At 45.0% G+C, this 20,232-nt stretch overlaps 1 protein-coding gene across 1 annotated transcript; it reads left to right on the top strand.

Moving 5' to 3' along the window:
- The first annotated feature begins 3,160 nt into the window (after positions 1 to 3,160).
- LOC123127817 (F-box/LRR-repeat protein 2) lies at positions 3,161 to 6,561 on the top strand. The gene is made up of 2 exons (XM_044547655.1): positions 3,161 to 3,593; positions 5,480 to 6,561. The coding sequence occupies exons 1-2, from the start codon at positions 3,245 to 3,247 to the stop codon at positions 6,382 to 6,384; spliced, it is 1,254 nt and encodes a 417-aa protein (XP_044403590.1). The 5' UTR covers positions 3,161 to 3,244; the 3' UTR covers positions 6,385 to 6,561.
- The last annotated feature ends 13,671 nt before the right edge of the window (positions 6,562 to 20,232 follow it).

Here is a 20,232-nt window from a genome sequence, read left to right as displayed (position 1 = left end):
AGAGAGGGCCGGCCAGGGCAGGCCGCGGGCCCCCTCCCCCTCTAGTCCGAATTGGACTAGGGAAGGGGGCGGCGCCCCCCTTTCCTTCTCCCTCTCCTCCTTCCTTTCCCCCTCCTAGTAGGAGTAGGAAAGGGGAGTCCTACTCCTACTAGGAGGAGGACTCCTCCTCCTGACGCGCCCTGCAAGGGCCGGTCGGCCTCCCCCTTGCTCCTTTATATACGGGGACAGGGGCACCCTAGGACACACAAGTTGATTGTTCTAAGCCGTGTGCGGTGCCCCCCCTCCACCATAATCCACCTCGATCATATCGTAGCGGTGCTTAGGCGAAGCCCTGCTTTGGTAGCAACATCATCACCGTCATCACGTCGTCGTGCTGACGCAACTCTCCTGTGAAGCTCTGTTGGATCGGAGTTCGTGGGACATCATCGAGCTGAACGTGTGCTGAACTCGGAGGTGATGTACGTTCGGTACTTGGATCGGCCGGATCGTGAAGACGTACGACTACATCAACCACGTTCTCATAATGCTTACGCTTATGGTCTACGAGGGTACGTGGACGATACTCTTCCCTCTCGTTGCTATGCATCACCATGATCTTGCATGTGCATAGGAATTTTTTTGAAATTACTACGTTCTCCAACAATAGGAAACACCGTACTGTTAAATGGGGTCGAGGTAAAACTAAGGAAAAGTTTCCAAGTGATGCTCATCTCAAAATCCTACACCTACCAATCCTTTCGAGTGAAGCCATTGGAAATCTCATACAGTTCAGTCCATTTCCTCAGTGACAGAGACGAAGATCTTCTGGTTTCTGAGGAATTTGTTTTAACTGAGGAGTTAGGAATTCGTCGGTGCGGATTGCCTACAAGTGAGGAACATGATAGCCCTGAGGAATTTGAACCTCAAATTTCCGACCATTGTTGTGCTATGCGCCAGCTGTCCCAAAATATCTTACCCACCTAACGGTCATATCATTGAAGGGCATTTATGTCTTATCATGTCGTGCTGCTCCCTAGGCTATAAATAGCCGCCACCTACAACCACTAGTTGGTTGGCTACTCTGCGAGAAACTGACACTTGTCATTGAGAGCATCCCATCCTCCGAGGACTTTGAGCGAAAATCACCTAGTGAGGAAAAACCCAAAAACCCAAATCAAACACCTAAAAACCCAAAGTGATTGAGCATCACTGAAGAGATTGTTCCAGTGTGGAACTGACGCTTGTTACCTTTGAGGATTGTGCATACTCCAGACGGTTAGGCGTCATGGTCTAGAGCATCCAAGTGGAAATTGTGGATCGCCAAGTGACCGAGTCTGTGAAGGTTTGGAAGTCACCTGAAGACTTACCACGAGTGATTGGGCGAGGTCTATGTGATCTTAGCTCAAGGAGAATACGGTGAGGATGGTGTGTCCTCGGGTTTGAATACCTAGCTGCTCCAACCAGACGTACGACTGTCACAGCAGTTGGAACTGGTCTACCAAATCATTGTCTTCACCGAGCTAACTGGTTCTATTTTCTCAACCCTTTCGTTTCCTCATTATTGTGTTGTTGTACTTGATCGTTACTGTTTGAAGACTTTGACTGAAGACTTTCTCAATTTCCTCAGTTCAATTTCCTCAGTCAGTTTGTCTTCTGCCTGCTTATCCTGTGTTTACGCTACTTGTATTCTGTGCTCGTCTTTCATATCTTTATGATGACTGTGCTACTACTCTGTTATGTTTGCATCTGAGTACTTATTCCGCTGCTAAGTAGTTTGTACCTTAGGAATTTCATCACCATGAAATTCCTCAGTGATGAATTTGTAAAAATCGCCTATTCACCCCTCCTTTAGTCGATATAACGCACTTTCAGTATTGTATCCCCCTTTCCAACTTTACAAATAGAATGTTGCTTGTAAATGGGTAGCAATTTGAGCATAACTCTCCACCAGAAAGATCCAATCATTTTGTCCCTTAGGTGACTATTACCATAATATGTGTCCTATATAAATTTGACCCATGAAATCTCAGTCTTGTAAAGTTGTTGCGATTGAAGGATATTACGGACATGCATGCTGACCCTTGGGTAGTAGCCGGAGATTTCAACCTCATTGATGATCTATCCGGTAAGAACAATGAGAGGATAAATCACCGTATGACGGGCAAGTTCCGGAGGATGCTTATGGAGCTAGAGCTTAAGGATCTATACCTGGCAGGAGGTACACATGGTCTACTGAGCTTCAACAGCTAGCCCACGTTGGAGAAATTGGACCATGTCGTCACAATAGTTGATTGGGAAGCCATGCACCTTTTCTCTTTCCTCTCGGTGTTCAGCATGCTCGTGCCGAATCATTGTCCACTTCTTTTGGTTCTTGACCCCCCGCATGCGGTGAGGAAACCGATTTTACTTCCAAACCTTCTAGACAAAGGCCGAGGCTTCCAAAATATGGTGCGGGAAATGTAGAATGAGCACCAGCCAATTGCCAATCCCTTCAAGCGTCTAGCAGCTGAGTTAAAAACCACCGCTCGCACGATTGGCTAGGTGAAGCGACCACTTCATGGAACGTCAAATTTCAAATCATGATAGCTAACGAGGTGATTCTTCGTCTGGACATCACCATGGAGTCGAAGGTACTCTCGGATGGCGAGCGAGAGCTGCTCAAGTTTTCGGTGTGACATCCCTTGAGCGGTCCATTGTCAATTCTCACATGCCAAGAGGCCGAGACGACCAGACCCAATTATGTTGCAGCGGATGTAAAAGTCCATCCATCAAATGCTGGCGGCTTAGATCAGCCCGGGTGTGAATAGTAAAATTATTTTAAATAGAAAAAATAAATTAAAACTCTGATTTTTTTTGTGGGCAAAATGCTCCTTTTTGTGATTGCGTGATGTCCGTACACAACTTGGTAAAGTCTGGACATTCGAGAAGTTCGTCGCAAAAAAGACAAATTTCAAACGTCTGAAAAACTTTTGAAAACAACATTGTTCACAGTCAATTTTGTCTTATTTGTCACGAGCTTCTTGAATGTCCAAACAACCCAAAAAAAATGCACGAAGATCACCCATTTGAGCAACTTGCATAAAAAATCAGGTTTCTTTTCTGCTGTTCACCGGGTGTTGATTGGCCGGGGCGTCGAATTGAATTATTGCAGTCCATCGTCCATCTACGTTGCAAATGTCCCCAAAGAAAAGAAGTCTCCATTGCAAATGGACTGAAAACTAATAACCCCTTCACCGAAAAAACTAGTGACTCCTTAACTCCGGTCATGTCTGCATCACGGTCGGAAGGCGATGAGGCCCTCGTCAACGAGGTGCTCACCGACGATGAGCTCCGTGCGGTGCTCACCCGCCTGAGGCCCGAGTCGGAGCGCGACGCGTTCGGGCTCGTGTGCAGGCGCTGGCTCCGGATCCAGAGCTCCGAGCGCCGCCGCCTGCGCGCGCGCGCCGGTCCGTCCATGCTGCGCCGCCTGGCAGCACGCTTCCCGGGCATTCTCGAGCTGGATCTCTCCCAGTCGCCGTCTCGCTCGTTCTACCCCGGTGTTATCGACGACGATCTGGACGTCATTGCAGGGGGGTTCTGCAATCTGCGAGTCCTCGCCCTGCAGAACTGCAAAGGTGAGACCTCCTTTCGGCCGGATCCATTCGCGCTGTTTGTGTGCGTGAACTCGCAAATGCAGAAAGCTTTCCTTCTTATCAAATACGGAGTAGTACGATTTGTGATTTATTGGGTTTTTCTTACCCTACAAAGATGAGAGAGAATAAGCAAACTGGGGCGTCTGAAGAACTTTGTTGTGGCATCATTTTAACTCTGTCAAATTTTAATCGTTCAATCACACACACGTGAACAAAGAAATTTAATGAAATACGAACTGGTAAGCCACACAATATACATGTTCGATGCCTACCAAATAGCCCACACAGCTACAGCTACTGCTCTAATTCGAAGTGAGAAGTACATACATGAGAAATTTCCCGGTTCGGTTTGGATCTTGCCGGATCCAACTCCGGTGTGTTCTGGTGGAGCAGATCGGTGTCCGGGGGAAACCTTGGCCGCCTTGGCTGGCCGGCAGCGGCGACGCCGCTTTTTGGCGCCGCTTTCCTCCTTGGGGGCGCTGCTGAGGGCACCATCTCTCCACTCCGACCCATGTCCGGGTGAAAGCCCAAGATCCGATGCGGATCGGGCGTCGGCGGCGCCCCGTGCACCGTAACCTTCCTGGAGGCGACGCCAAGGACATTGGGATCGGATGGAAGGGTCTGCAGGTGAGGGGTGGGGGTGTGCTGCCTCCCTTTCGGTGGAGCGGTGTTTCGTTCTACATATTCTTGGCGGCGGCTCTTGGCGGCATGGAGCAGCGGAGGCTTGGCGTCAGATGTGTGGTGACGGACACGCGCAGGAGGTCGACGCTGTCTGGCGTCGTGGTGGCGTCGGCGGCAGCGAGACCGGGCAAGGCCGATGCAACAGTACAGCTCCGAAGATGGATATGTGACAGGTGGCTGTGGCGGCCTCATACCCAGCAGGCGTCCTGGTTGAGGAGCACGCCGGACTGGTGGGTGCCCATACCCGGCAGGCGTCCTGGTTGGGACCTCAGGTCTTAGATGTTAGGTTTGGCTGCGAGGTCTATTTGGTATTAGATGTTAGGTTTGGCTGCGAGGTCTGTTTGGTATTAGGCCCAGACCATCAGCGCCCCTTCATCAGTTAGATAGGAGTAGCGATAGAGGTTGCGAAGATGGTGGCTTTGGTCTTACTGTTGTACGACTTTGTAAGGTCTTGTGTTAATAATTAATAAATTGGCCGTATGCATCGTTCAGATGCAGAGGCCGGGGATATTTCTGGAAGGTCGTTTTCGGCGCAGGTTATATTACGCTGGCTACTGTCTTAGACCAGAGAACTCGACTCTAGTAGAGATATTTGTAGCCCTGGTTAAATGTTTGGTTCTATATGCTGGTCAGATGCAGATGTTCAGTTGTCCTCAATTGTGTTTATAGAACATGCTGATTTCCGTGATGTGGAATCCCATTTGTACTTCTTTTACAGCTCCGAGATAAAGTTCTGTTTGGTACTTTGTTGTGGTAATAACCCATCAGTTCAATTTGGGTAGTCTGACTAGAGAATTTCTAGCTGGGCAAATGTACTTCCAACAAAATATGTATTCATACAACTTGTGGTCTTTGTAGCATTTCTCTGACACAGTGATTAATATTGGTAATCTTCAGCACTGTGAAGTTACTAGCATTGCTAGAAGTTACAAGTCTTCGGTATTGATGCATTCACGCAGTTCAGAACTGGACCAACATCTTTCATTGCCATTTTGGCTTCAGGCGCGCAGTTTTTAGCACGGGCTGATACTTGTGTTCTTTATTTATTTTTCTTGAACCTAAATGGCACTTAGAGTTTGTGGAGACTAAATATAATAGCGGGCACCAGTTATCTGATTTGGCTGTGAATTGTTGGTATTTCCTTAATCTAATGTATTTACATATTCTACTGTTCATGTATGTCTTAGGTATCACTGATGTTGGAATGGTCAAATTAGGAGAAGGGCTGCAATGTCTGCAAACCCTAGATGTCTCTCACTGCAAAAAACTTAGTGATAAAGGTTTAAAGGTGATTGCGTCAGGGTGCCAGAAATTGAGACAGTTGCACATCGCAGGTTGCAGATTAATAACTGATAATTTGTTGCATGCTGTATCAAAAAACTGTTTGAACTTGGAAGAGCTTGGTGCTGCAGGATGTAACAGCATAACAGATGCTGGAATCTCAGCTCTAGCCGATGGTTGTCATAAAATGAAGTCACTAGACATAAGCAAATGCAATAAAGTTGGTGATCCTGGAATTTGCAAAATTGCTGAGGTCTCGTCGTCATCTCTATTGTCATTGAAACTGTTGGATTGCAGCAAAGTGGGCAACAAGTCTATCTATTCACTAGCTAAGTTCTGCTGCAACCTAGAGACTCTCATCATCGGTGGATGTCGGGATATTAGCGATGACTCCATAGAAGCACTAGCTCTTGCCTGCTGTAGCAGCCTCCGGATTTTAAGAATGGACTGGTGCTTGAAAATAACAGACGCCTCGTTGAGAAGTCTGTTGTGCAACTGTAAACTTCTTGCCGCTATTGATGTCGGGTGCTGCGACCAAATAACTGATGCGGCATTTCAGGGCATGGAAGCGAACTTGTTCCGGTCGGAATTGAGAGTTCTGAAGATCAACAATTGTGTTGACCTCACAGTTGTGGGAGTGAGCAGCGTGATAGAGTCATGCAAGGCACTCGAGTACCTCGACGTCCGGTCATGTCCTCAGGTTACAAGGCAGAGCTGCGAGGAAGCTGGGTTGCAGCTACCTGGTGGCTGCAAGGTGAACTTTGAAGGTAGCTTGTCGGAGTCTGATCCATCTGTTGATAGGTTCTTCTAGGGTCAGCTATGAACTCCGATTAGAGCTTTTGTGGCACTGCCCAACTCGCATGGCTGTACTACTACTGTAGAAAGTAGCACCAGTGCACATGCAATGAATAAGAAAAAGTATGTGTTGTATCAATTGGAATAATTCTTCGATCCTTTAGTGATCTAAAACATCTTATATTAGTTTACAGAGGAAGTACATCTCAATGCTTTCTGGGTATAATGGCGTTGGTTTGTTGCTAAATGTTGTAAATGTGGCACAGAATGACTAGACTAAATGAACGTAGCTAAAGCTGTTCATTTATAACCAAAAACGCATCCAAAATTGAATTTATTTACTTAAAAAACGGTGGCTTAAAAAGCAGTACAAGATAGGTGATTGTAAAGATGATTATTAAGATAAACTCAAAATTCACAGGAGCAGAGAAATGTCTCCTGGAATGAACAGTAAATCATAAATTAGTTAAAAAAACTATACAATAAAGAAATGGTATTATTTACATGATCGTGCCATTTTAATGCAAAAAGAAACATCTTTGCTCTCTTGGCAGCTTCAATGCTCTAAAAAAAGGTTTTCTATATAAAAAATCCAGGATCTCAACAAAACAGACATGTACATGTATAATTTTTCCTATATTTTAACGTTTGACAAAATTTCCTCACTGCGGAAGAAAAAAGAAAAATCATTTTCCACCAGAGAGAACGTGCTTTTTTTTTTTACAAAAAGGGCACCTTTGGAGTTTGGACTACCCAAAAAAAATATGCGTGTTCACAATATTATGATGATCATGTTACAAGTGACACTTGCTCAAACTTCAAGCGGATGGTAGGGGTAATGTGAATTTGCCCAAGATTGGCACCGTGGCATTTCCTAGGCATTGATGATTTAGGAATCACGATATGTTTAAATACAAGTTTTAGAGTGGTTGGGCTTTTTTACAACCGTTTATTGATGTCGATCTAACGGCAGACAAATATGAAGTACTGGGTAGTACTCCGATGAAAGTACGCGAAAGTACTAAAACGAGTGGGGCCGGTACTCGTGACAAGGTGGGGACGCGTTTAATCTAGGGGCAGTTTAGTCCTAGGAAAATTTGCACGCGGCGCCCCTCTCGTCGAATGCATAACCGCCGCCGTGGTGCTACACATTCCACAATTACTCATCGGCGGCCATCTCCTCCCTCTCCTCCAAATCCACCGCAGTCATCTCCTCCTTCTTGCCGCTGCAACTTCGCTCCACTCAGGCACCCACCCCACCCACCCCCACCCCCTCTTCCACGACAGATCGAGCTGATGGCCGGCGGCGAGAACACCGACTTCGTGCAGATCGCCGTCGGCGACCAGGTCAAGTTGGCCAGGTTGAGGGAGATCCGTTCTTGGTTTGACAACACAAGGCAGATGAGCTGGACGGCAATGGCCACTCTCAAGAATTTGACGAAGAAGGAGAGGGCAAAGCTTTTCCCCACGCCCGCGCAACCGATTCAGAAGATCGAGATCCTCCTCTGGGCGATGGAGCAGGCCAATTCGTCCAGCGAGTGGACCAGGCGGAGGTGGTGGGCGTTCAGATCCAGGGTAGAGCATCCACTGGATCAGGAACCCACCGTGCACGAGGTGCTGTTGCAGATTGTGCAGCCTCCAACCGAGTCACCAGCGACTCCGAAGCGCAAGATGAGGAGGACAGTGGTCGCGACCTCGCTTCCCCGCCGTTCTCCACGCTTCCCTTGCCGCTCTCCTCGTCTGAACGGCGGCGGTAGCTATGTTTAGAGTAAACTTCCCCACTCCTCATCTTCCTACTGCTCGTGCTTACATCGTGGTGATACTGATCGTAATAGCTCAGAGAGGGAATGCTAGATGGCATTTTAATCTCAATGAATTGCATGAACATTTGAGTACATGGATTTGGAGGATGGATTATGATGTATGTGAACCCTAGGCATCATATGAACCCTAGGAAAAATTAGTAATGTTCTAGTGGTAGACACTGAAATATTTCGGTACACACCGGTAGGCACTGAAATATTTCGGAACTGCCCTAGGCAAAATTTGTAATGTTGTAGTGGTGGACACTGAAATATTTCGGTACACACCGGTAGGCACTGAAATATTTCGGTACTGCCCTAGGCAAAATTTGTAATGTTGTAGTGGTAGACACTGAAATATTTCGGTACACACCGGTAGGCACTGAAATATTTCGTTACTACAATTTCAGTACACACCGATGCACACTGAATTATTTCAGTACTGCAGTTTCAGTACATACCGGTACACACTGAAATATTTCAGTACTGCAAATTCTACACAAAGTTGGCATTTTGTCATTTATGTGTGAATTAATCCATGCATCATATGGCCTAACTTTGTACATGAGTTTGGGTCAATTTCATGTCTATTTATTGTTAAAATTATTGTCATGCCATGAAACACAAGACAAGTCACTGACCCAAGCTTGCAAAGATGCCATATCAATGTTGCTAATATGAATATGCATGTTTTCACCAAGTCTTGAGTCTGAATTAAAACTGAGCAATTTTTCTTGATGGCATCCATGGATCTAGAACTCCTATGAATTTGCTCATGTTGGATGTTTTGTTCTCCATCATTTGTACTAGCATTCCGTACGATTAGATGCCATGACAAGACCCCTGGCATATTTATTTTCTTGCCTCCAACATCACATGTGTGTTTTGCAGGAAAAAACCTGGAGTTCACCAGGCTGGCTGAAGTTGTGAGGCTGGGAGGCTGATGGTGCTGCTATTGGCTGATCCTTCTTCTTTCAGTTTTTGTTCATCATTTCTCAAGCCGTTGGACCAGGGCTACTTCCCTATGTGTTGTTAATGTATTAAGTAGTTCCTTCGAATTTGTAGTATTAGTTTGTTTGAATGTGGAAGTACCTTAATTTTTAGGAGCGAAATGTTGCTATGTATGACCAAGGGTTTCATACCTTAATCTTTGAATAATTAATTATGTGAACTGTTGGATGTGGCGCATAACGAAACGTCTCTACCATTGATACTAGTTCAACATGTCGGTCCAATTAGAGACCAACCACTACCATATAGAACAGTTAGCATTTCATACTACAACCTGGCACGTACAAAACATCACACAGTGGAAGCACATCCCTAAGCACCTTGCATTGTACAAGGTCTTAGAGACAAGCCTCTACCATATATAACAGTTACCATGTCACACTACAGCCTATAAAACATCACACAGTGGAATAATCATAGCTAGTAGAGCATTAGTTACCAGTTAATAATAGTTGCAATCCATCACAAGCAATAGTACCCAGATATGAGTAGATATAGGTACGGTAATACACGACAAGTACTCGCAAACAAGAGCTAACATAGCAAGTTCATTTCACATTGATACATGGCCCACCCCAGTTCTAAATGAGGTGGATGGTGATCATCATCCTCAAGTCATGGTGACGGATGTTCGCAATAGTGAGTAGGATGGCCTGTCCTACCCGAAGATTCTTGGCACGAAGGAACTTCTTCCACCCTGCCCTGCTCAAGACAGTGCGACCGTCCGTGTCCACTGCATAGGCACAGCTGGTGATGGAGCCCGTTCTGGTAAGGCGTAGTCCAGCAGCCATGCATTCTTCGTCCGGGTCGATGCCACAGCTATCAAGTAACCTCTTAGGTAATTTCTAAAAACAGTTGACATGATATATGATCATGTCAGGTGCAATTATCAACAAAGCATACACTTCAAGACACATATATCATTGGATTCAATACTGAGCATATATATCATCACATCACTACACTATACGCCAAGCATCAAATTACTACAGAAATTAGGCATATCATTAGATTACTGCATACACTAAGCATATCATCGCATATTACTACACTACATGCATGTCATAAAATTCTTCACTAAATGAATTCTAAACTAGGCCTCTCATCACAGTACTACAACATGCATATCATATGAACTACTACACTAACTAAGCATGCATATCATGTAATTACCACACTAAGTAACATACCATGATATGTCATTTAACATTCGCCTTTGTGAGGCGGGTCACGAATGGCTTCCCTAGGTAGTCTTCACGTAGCAGAAGCATGTCCCAGAGGTTGCCGATTTCCTTGTCGCCCAGTCTGAGTCCTTGGGCATACAGGTATTCAACAAGTGGGTTCTCATCATCATCTGAATCGTCATCATCTGAATCAACACCATCTTCCTCCTCATGAACTTCATCCTCACTATCCGGAATCAAATTTAGATAGATAACAGAAATCCTGGGCCTATCTCTTCTGAAGGAGAAGCTGATCAATTCACCCCCACTAAGACGCATGCGGGCGATGAAACGATCCCAATCATCTCCTCCTATCAGGGTTATCTTTCGCCCCTTCTCGACCTGCATAGTGTATGAGCCCCCAAGAGCGTCGAAGGTCACGGTGTCTGCGACGAGCTCATTGAATGCCAATCTCACATTGCATGGTACGATCTGTGTAAGATAAAAACAAATAACAAACACAATACATTAGTGGAAATAGAAAAAAACAAAAAGAATGTACTGTCAGAAGGTTCATATAAATTGTTACCGCTGCAAAAACAAAAGAAGGCTGGAAGTAGATGCCGAACAGCGTGGCAGTAGAAAGGCTGGTCCAGCACCGTGAGTTGCAGCGTCCACATTGTGCTTCCTCCATTCTACATAGAACATGTTGAACTCTAAGTTGAATTGTACATAGTACAATACAAAGATCATACATATAATAAATCATAGTGATAACCTATACTGGCAATGGCCAATCAATCTATTTTCTATCATCTACGTAATAAAGCAATGCCAATGACAATGGCAATGCCCGTCTCATCTGAACCTGGGAATAGTTCGGCATCCAAACTAAAAACCAGTCCAATCCACGGCACACATCAAAACCAAACCAATCCAGATATTTTCATTTAGAATCTAGACCAAACCGAACTATACATGCTCGTCATCCAACCCAGTCCAAACCGTTTTCAACTTTTGGATTGAATCCAAAGGTTCAAACCGTGGACAAAGCCATATGCGAGGGCACGTCATGAATCTAGATCAGACATGACGTCAAAGCTCGAGAGAGCCGACGAGCTCCGGTCGGCAACAGCGGCTCTTGGATTTGAAGCAGTAGTAGGTGGTAGTGGCGGCTCAAACTAATTGATTGATTTGGTCTCAAACCATAGAAACCAAATCAAGATCCAATCCAAAAACTAAGTTTCAGTCCAAACCAATCGGCTCAGATCCGCCTCGGTAGGGAGACGCGATTGGGGAAGGGAAGAAGAGGGAAGATCTCACGTACTTGCTGGAGTTGGCGGCGGCCGTGCACCGGCAGCGAAGAGAGGGGTCGTCGGGAGATGGCAGCGGCGGCGGCGCTGGTCGAGAAGGGGAGAAAGAAAGATGTGGAGTGGTTGAGACGGGGAGAAAGAAAAATGTGGTACATATGGTGGCTCGGTTGTGTGGATGACAAGGTGACCCACTTGTGAGACCGATAGCAATTGATGGCAAACCGCAGGAGGTGCACGACCGCGTGCACGACCGCCACGTCCCCACGTGGAATGGGGACGACCGGGTGGGTGTGTCAAGTCAAATCGGCACCCGCGGCTTCTCGATAACTCCAAGAGGCAGGAGCAGTGCATTTCTTCCCCAAATCGGGTAGAAAACCATCGTCCTCTCCCCACCCTCTCTTCCTTCCTCACCACCTCACCACCCTCTCCTCCTTCCTCACCACCCTCCTCCCTTCCTACGCCTCCCTCCTCCTGTCTTCGACCGACGATGAAGCGCGGACGTGAATATGCGGCGGACGAGCCAGAGGCAATCATCGGAGCAGAGCAGTCTGCTGCCGTGGCTGCAGCCGTAGGTGGAGCGGCAGAGTCCGCCGTAGCGGCGGAAGCTGCCGGTGCAGCGACCGTTGTGCCTGCTCCCGCTGCCATCGCAGCCGTCGAGGCACCCGTCGGCGAGCACAAGGTCGGGGAAGATCTGGAGGAGGAGGAGATGAGAAGGCGTAAGCGCAAGGTGCATGACGAAATAGAAGAGCTCTACGAGGAGAACGCCATAAAGGAGTTCGACGTAGATTGCAGGAAGGGCAGCGACTTCGACGAGGATGCCATCGACGAGCTATCTGAGGTAGTACTCTGTTTTTTGCTCTGTTTTTTTCATGACATTGGGGTTTTTCTTGTTAACTAGATGAGCATCAATTTCACTTGGATGTGCTAGTTCTACGTATGTAGGATTGTAGGGATCTAGCATAGATCTTCATGTTGGATGTGGATTTTTAAATCTGATCACATTCTGATTCCAGCGGATACTCTGGGTTTTTTTCATGGCATTGGGGTTTGTCTTGTTAACTAGATGAGCATAAGTTTCACAAGGGATACATTAATGAAAGAAGTGGGGTAATGAACCCAAATACAAGAAAATGTTCATGGCAGGGATACATTAATGAAAAAAGTGGGTTAAACAATGGATATATGGCAGGATTCTCCATTGGCTTCCCAAGGACAGTGACAAAATGCTGCAGTTCCTGATTCATTTTATTTTATGTAGATGAATTAATTTGCACACATGTTCATAGATGATTAGTTTGCACACATGTTCATAGATGATCCATTTGCAAATTCTATACAGATTTCCATTTTGCAAAGAAAGTGATCGCTCCCTTAATAATTATGGGCTGACAGTACATATCCACTGGATACCAAAAAATCAAAACATTTCATCTAGCCAATTTTCCACAGTATGTTATCTAGATGATCACAGCCACATCTCTCATCAATATGAGCAGTGAGACACCCCATAGCTCCTTTACCAATTTCCTTCTCAAACTTATCAGGGTCTAACAATGTTGGAGAAGCAGTATTGCCGATGTCAGAAAGAATAATGGTTTCTTCATTCCAGTATATAGAACAAACCCCCCTTGTGTGAAACATGGAGGAGTATAATGAAGCCAATTTTCTGATTCCAATAAGAATTACACCTGTAACAAGTATCAAATATCATTAAACCAAGCCACTTCATGAAGTCTTTCATGTGTTAATTATGTACTACTTGTGCACTAATCTATAAATGCAACTATTCCACCGTCCATATTTATGCATGTCAATTTCTTTGGCTCAATTATGTATGTGCACATACGCCTTGTTTCTAGCAAATAGATAGTTGCCATGTTACACATGTGTACTTTCAAAACATTGTAATTAAAGTCAATGTACCATAATAGATTAGCTGAGTTCTTCTATGTGTACTAATTCACTAATTCACAGGAGGATGACGACGACGTGGACTACAGCATGGACAGCAGGCACAACAAGAGCCGGTACACCCTGAGGCATCTGATTGCTGGGAAGATCAAGTACCGTTTCTTTGGCAAGATTGGGTGCCCTTTCTATTGCAAGGTGATCGGTAGCGGCATAGATGGCATGATCCAGCATGCCTTCAGCACTGGCAATGGACATGGTAAGAAGCATAAAGCCGGTACTCTGGCTAAACATGCTGCCTACGCACGCTTCCTCGAGATTGTCAAAGTCAATGAGCCCTACAACATGCATTGAAGAAGGGAGAGAAGTGATGTGCTGCTATAGTGTTGCTGCTGCCCCAGGATCGTCGTGTCCTGGTATGTTATCTATGTTTGTTTGTTGTTGGAGTCTAAAACTGATGTCCTATGGTGTGTCTGAACCTATGCTGAGCGGTGGTTGATCTGTCGTTTATGTTAAGAGTTTGCTGCTACTCTGGTTTAGTGTTCCTAGTTGTTAATACTTTTTTGGTGATGCATGTTTAAGCCTTGTACAATGCTAGATGCTTAGGGTGGTGCTCAGAAAAATAAACAGGGTTTTTCTGAAGCACCGGTGCCTATTTCTACAGGAGAGACGCCTAGTTATGCGTCTACCCTGTACAAATAAGCACATGTGCTTAAGAAAAGCCTGGTTTATTTCTATAAGCAACTCCCCTAAGCATCTTGCATTGTACAAGGCCTTAGCAACTCAAGTATTGTACGGTGGTCTATGTTATGGCTGCTGTGTTATTCTGCCATACGGTGATGCATGCTAGGAACTCTAATAATATGACTATGGTAGTTATAGCTTGGCATGACTATGTTTAGTGTATAACTCAGCATGTTCATGCCATATCTATGATCAATTACAACTGAACTATGCATTAATTTTTGACAAAATTAAAGCATGCAAATGATTGCCGATTCCACCTATTGCCAAATCAAGCTTTGTACTGATGATGTATTAGATATTGCAATAAGTAGAGGATGCTCATGATTACCAAAAGTACCTATTTCCATTTTCTGATAAGAACTAAACGTGTATCAAATGATGCTAAAAGTAGAGCATGAGCATGAGAATGTATCAATGCATTAGATATTGCAATAAGTAGAGGATGCTCATGATTGCCAAAAGTACCTATTTCCACTTTCTGATAAGAACAAAACGTGTATCAAATGATGCTAGAAGTAGAGCATGAGCATGAGAATGTATCAATGCATTAGATATTGCAATAAGTAGAGGATGCTCATGATTGCCAAAAGTACCTATTTCCACTTTCTGATAAAAACAAAACGTGTATCAAATGATGCTAGAAGTAGAGCATGAGCATGAGCATGTATCAATTGATGATCAATTGATGCTACCTATTTGTGTTTGAATGGGCTCAATAAAGCTGGTGCTAGTTTATGCTCTCTGCGTGACCGTGATGGTAACGAAGACACTTGGTTGGCTATGGTCTTGCTGTCAAATTTAAGTTTCAGTTCTTTAAGACTCTTTGTTTTTGCTGCTTGCTCGGGATCGACTAGCTTTCTCGGGCGTCCACGTTCTCTCTTCCTTTTGGGGGAGTTGGGTGCACCATTTTTGGGGGAGTTGGGTGCACCGGTATCCTTCTGGGAGTTGGATGTGTCAGGTTCGTTGGAACCATCAGGATTGTTGACTAATTGTACGTCCTCTTCTGAAGCATCAGGTAGAACTGCTTGCTGGGCATCGTACACCTCCTTCTGTATAAGAGAGAGTGTTGCGTTAGTTCTAATCTTGAGACTTATGAAATAAATGATATATTCTTCATGTAGCGCTAACCGTTATGGGGAACTTATATGATTCGAGACGAAGCGCATTGCAATTTGAATGTAGTAAGGTTGTACATATTTTCCACCTGAAAATATCTATCCTTGCCTATATTGGATAATCGACACTGATGTCAGCATAGCTTTCAAGCTAAACAAAGTACAAATTTAAATTAGGCATTCAATTACCTGGTTCAAAATATCGGTCATTTCATCCCTGTTCCATGACAACATGTACTGCAGTGTCCAAACCGCACAGGAAGTCCTGCGATGTTTAGTTAAAGATCAGTAATCTTATTCGTGTACGCAAATAATAATTTATGAGGCCATGCGTACCCATCGATCTGTTGTGGTATGTTCTCATAGCGTTTTTTGGTCCATTCGGCAAAATTGATGTTCTTAGCTGGAGATATCAACCCTTTCTTGACAGCTTCGTCAATGCAGAACTGAATCGAGTCCACCTAGGGTACGACGAGTTATACATAGGGTTACGGTACTTTGGGAGCTCATGTTCTATGCGGATCAAAAGAGGCAGAAGGAGAACACTTACAAGAGAATCTTCCTTGGTCTTGTCACAATGATAATTCATGGAGTTCAAAGTCTGAATTTCTTTTTTGTCAAATTAAACATCATTAGCATCCAATGGTTTTGGTGTACATTGAGTGGGACATGCACCTGCAATTGAATTTGGGTTGGGTTGAGAACCGAAATTTGTCGTGTACAGTGTGTACGTAAACTATGAAAGTGTGGAAAACGTGTACCTTTCGGCGCCCTACAAATTTTCCTGCTACACGAGCTAACCATGAGGCTGCACGTTCAACAGGAACCACCCCTTTCATTTGTAACAGCTTTTCGGTTTCTTGAGGGGATATGATTGAGGTAGTATTATTCTCAATTTGGCTAATGCGAGCATATGCCATAATAACCTGCCAAATTTTCAATCATACAATAATAAGACAGTTGTTGCAGTAATGATGTAGAATAGAGTATAATGGGCTTACATCACCATAAATGTATTTGTCGTCCAAATTTCGCTTCAGAACTATTGCATCTACTTTAGAAACTTCAGAAACTACTAATTAGATAGAAACTTCAGAACTTTAGAAACTTCAGAACTGGATGTTTTTACCATTTGGTTGCCGCGGTGATGTGGTATACCAGGACGAGATCCTCCACGCATAACTGCAGAACTGCAGCCATTTGCGGAGGTTCATCTTCCCTGGTATACTCGACATCAACGCCGATCGACCGAGAAACCATGCCGCCGAGCCTCCTCCTCATGTCGCGGATCCTCTTGTCGGCTTCGTCTGGATTGCTGGTGCATACGACATCCAGCTTCTCCTTCAGGTGGATATCAACCATGAGCGGCACGGTGTAGTCCTGCTTCTGCTCGGGGACCGGAACATCGTCGTCGACCATCAGCGGCTCCTTGCCAGACGCCTCACCACGGTGCTGCTTGGCAGACGCTGGGCAGTTGCTCCACGATGCCTCCGCCATTCTCTTGGCAGACGGAGGGGAGTTGCTCCACGATTCCTCCACCATTACCCTCCTGGCCAGCGATAGTGGAGGCAGAGGGGAGTTGCTTGATGGTGGAGGCAGAGGGAGGCAGAGGGAGGAAGATGGAGTGGCAATGGAATGAGGAGGGAGGCAGAGGGAGGAAGATGGAGCGGCAATGGAATAGGAGGGGAGTTACCTGCGTCGTGGTCGTGGGGAGTTGCCAGTGGAGGGGAGACGTGGGGAGTTGCCAGTGGAGGGGAGACGTGGGGAGTTGCCTCCAAAACTCAAACGTCCTGCCCTTTGGCCCTCGAAAACTCTGGAGGGGAGACGTGGGCCCTTTGGTTTATCCTGTTTCTGAAACAAAACAAAAAAATAACAGATGATCTCTTCCACAAACAAAACTAGGTTTCCAAGTTTTTGTATTTTTTGAACTTTTTTGAATTTATAATGCCCTCTAGACTGACTGCTGAAAACATCGGTCTATGCCTCAAGGGGGCATTGTAAAATTAATTTTTTCAAAATTTTCTTTCATAGACATGTTTGGCACATGTGGGTCACCATGTACAAGAAAATTTGGGTGATTTGGAGGTGGTGGAAAAATTCACCTTTTTCCAAAACTGGCTTAAGTTAGACAAAATGGTCCCTCCGTAAATGGAACGGACTGCAAGGCAACGCTCATAGTGCTCTGTAAATGGAACGGACTGCAAGGCTTCGACGTCATGGAGAGCTTCATTAATCCGTCGCGACGCAAGGCAACGCTCATAGTGCTCTAGCATTTCAAACAACGACATCTTACCCTCAAGATGCGTATGTAGCACAGAGTTCAAGCTCTCACTCCTCTGATTGCTGCTCAATCCTAGGAAACAACGCCCCTCAAGATATGGAGCACACCACAACTTTCTCATCTGATACATCTGATGCAGCCAAGACTCCTCACTGGTTACTTTATTCCGTTGTAAGAATTGTATCCATTTTATCTCATGCTCTTCAATGGAAGAAGTATCATAAATGAAAGATCTGAATTCCTCCTTTACGTCGTCATCATGTAGATGGCGTACAATGTTCTGCTGAATGTGCCATATACATAGTCTATGGTTTGTGTCTGGCCAGACCACCCTTATTGCTCTCTGCATTGCAAGGTCCCCATCTGTGATCACAGATATCGGATGCTTCTGTGCCATGCAATCAGAAAAGGTCTGCAACATCCACTCGTATGCCTGGCTTGTTTCATGAGAAATTATACCACAGCAAAAATAACAGTGCTGCGGTGGTGATTCAACCCGACAAACGGCACGAGTGGCAGATTGTATTTGTTGGTTCTGTATGTGCTATCGAAAACAATGACGTCTCCGAAAGCCTCGTAGTCAAGTCGCGACTGACTATCAGCCCAGAACAGTCCCTTTAGATGGCCATGCTCGTCTACCAAGTACTTGAAGAAAAAATCCACATCTCGCTCTCGCCTCACCATCATGTGCATGATCACCGTATTAGCATCACCGGCACTGATTGTCTCCTGCTTATTAGCATGACAGAAATTATAAACGTCCCTCTTTATGCATCCAACCTTATCAAATCCACCATATTGAAAGCACAAAATATCCATAATACGGTATTTGCGGATCCCACATTTTTCCATGTCCGCAATGTCCGCTTTCTGCTCATCGCTAATTCGTCTGTGCAAACGCAGCAAACAAGAAAGATCCCGTGGGGCTAGAGGATGGCTGTGCTCATCGATGAAATCCTTGACAAACCACCGACCGGTTTCCTCCTGTCTCGTAATGACCAATTTAGCATTACACCCAACACGAGTTAAACTTCATGGCCTCCTCTTTCTATCTTCCATCTTTCTTTTCATGTGCTTCTCTTTGCGAAACCCTTGACGACTACACACAATTTTCCTTAAAATTATGTATTTGTTGGATCCATCCCACTCAACGTAGCTTTTCCTCACACTAAAACCTTTTTCAAGAGCATATTTGTTGTAGAATTCATAGCCTTCAGCCTCACTATCAAACATCTTGCTGACAACATTTACATACTCGAACATACTCTCATCACTTGCATACGCCATGTATTCCTGCATATGACATGTGAGGGAAACCAATCATCAACATCTTTCTGTTTATCAATGTTGCAGGTGTAAAATAGCTCATAGGCAAAGACAAGTGCATGGAAAAGACTTTGCTCGTTTGACATGTGAGGGAAACCAATCATCAACGTCCAACAAGTAGTATCTCATCTTCCTTTAAACTATATTTCATGCACTATGCAAACCTAAAGTGATGATGACTTTAATAAACTAAATTAAGTGAACTATGGAACCAGTATCTCATCTTCCTTTAGTATATCTCATCTCAAACGTCAAGTAAGTCACTTTTTTTCTGCGGTACCAAAGGAAGTAAGCAATGCCCTCAACATCTTACTTAAACAAACATGATGCGATTAGCTCAAGAGAAACTATGCCACGATGAAGCTTTCCATTCGTTGTTCTAGTCCGTAGCCGGATCTTGTGGGGTTGAGGTTGTACTGCATGCACGGTGGAGGGGCGCAACGGCCAAGAGAACGAGCAGAACGCCAAGCCGAATTCATACCTTAAGGATGGTATGCGCGAAGAGATGGGATCGCCCGCCGCGGTCGCCGCCGATTCAGCCGGCGCAGATCCGGCCTTCTTCTTCTTCGATGACGGCATGGGGGGCTGGGGTTGGTTGGGTGGAGGAGGAGGACGATGAATTTATTCCTCTCACCGGGCAGGTCGAGGATGGAGAAGGTCAGGAGCGGCGAGCGGCGACGAATAGATCGGAGGAGGATTCTGAACTGGATCGAGTAGACATGGATCTGGTCCTCGGGTGATCGGTTCAAGAATATTTCCCCCTGGACCATTATGCCCTTCTCGCAATTAACATATTAAATTTAATCAATTAAAATTCCCCGCAAGATCTGACGGCTAATAAAAATCAGACGTGATCAGACATGTAAGTACTGCTAAGTACTTCGAGTACTAACCCAATCACCGTAAAACAGCTCATGTTTAAATCGTTGCCAAAATCAGTCCTAGTACTAAATACTACTCCCTCCGTCCCATAATATCATATCGTTTTTCAAGCTAACATCCATCCCTCCCTCATTGTCGGACGGAGGGAGTACTAATGTTCTGTGATGATTATTTTTAAAAAAAAAATTGGATGGTTGCTAAAGCGTTGACATGCTTGCATCTATCGTTGTTGTTGATGGCTTTGACGTTCGTCTCGGTGGAGCAGACTTTTCTGAACCCATGAGCTTGTAGAAGTTGCCTGGATGAAAAGATCACA

This window comes from Triticum aestivum, chromosome 6A, assembly GCF_018294505.1.
Source record: "Triticum aestivum cultivar Chinese Spring chromosome 6A, IWGSC CS RefSeq v2.1, whole genome shotgun sequence".
NCBI classification, from domain to species: Eukaryota; Viridiplantae; Streptophyta; class Magnoliopsida; order Poales; family Poaceae; genus Triticum; species Triticum aestivum.
This window is presented reverse-complemented; position numbering and strand designations above follow the sequence as displayed.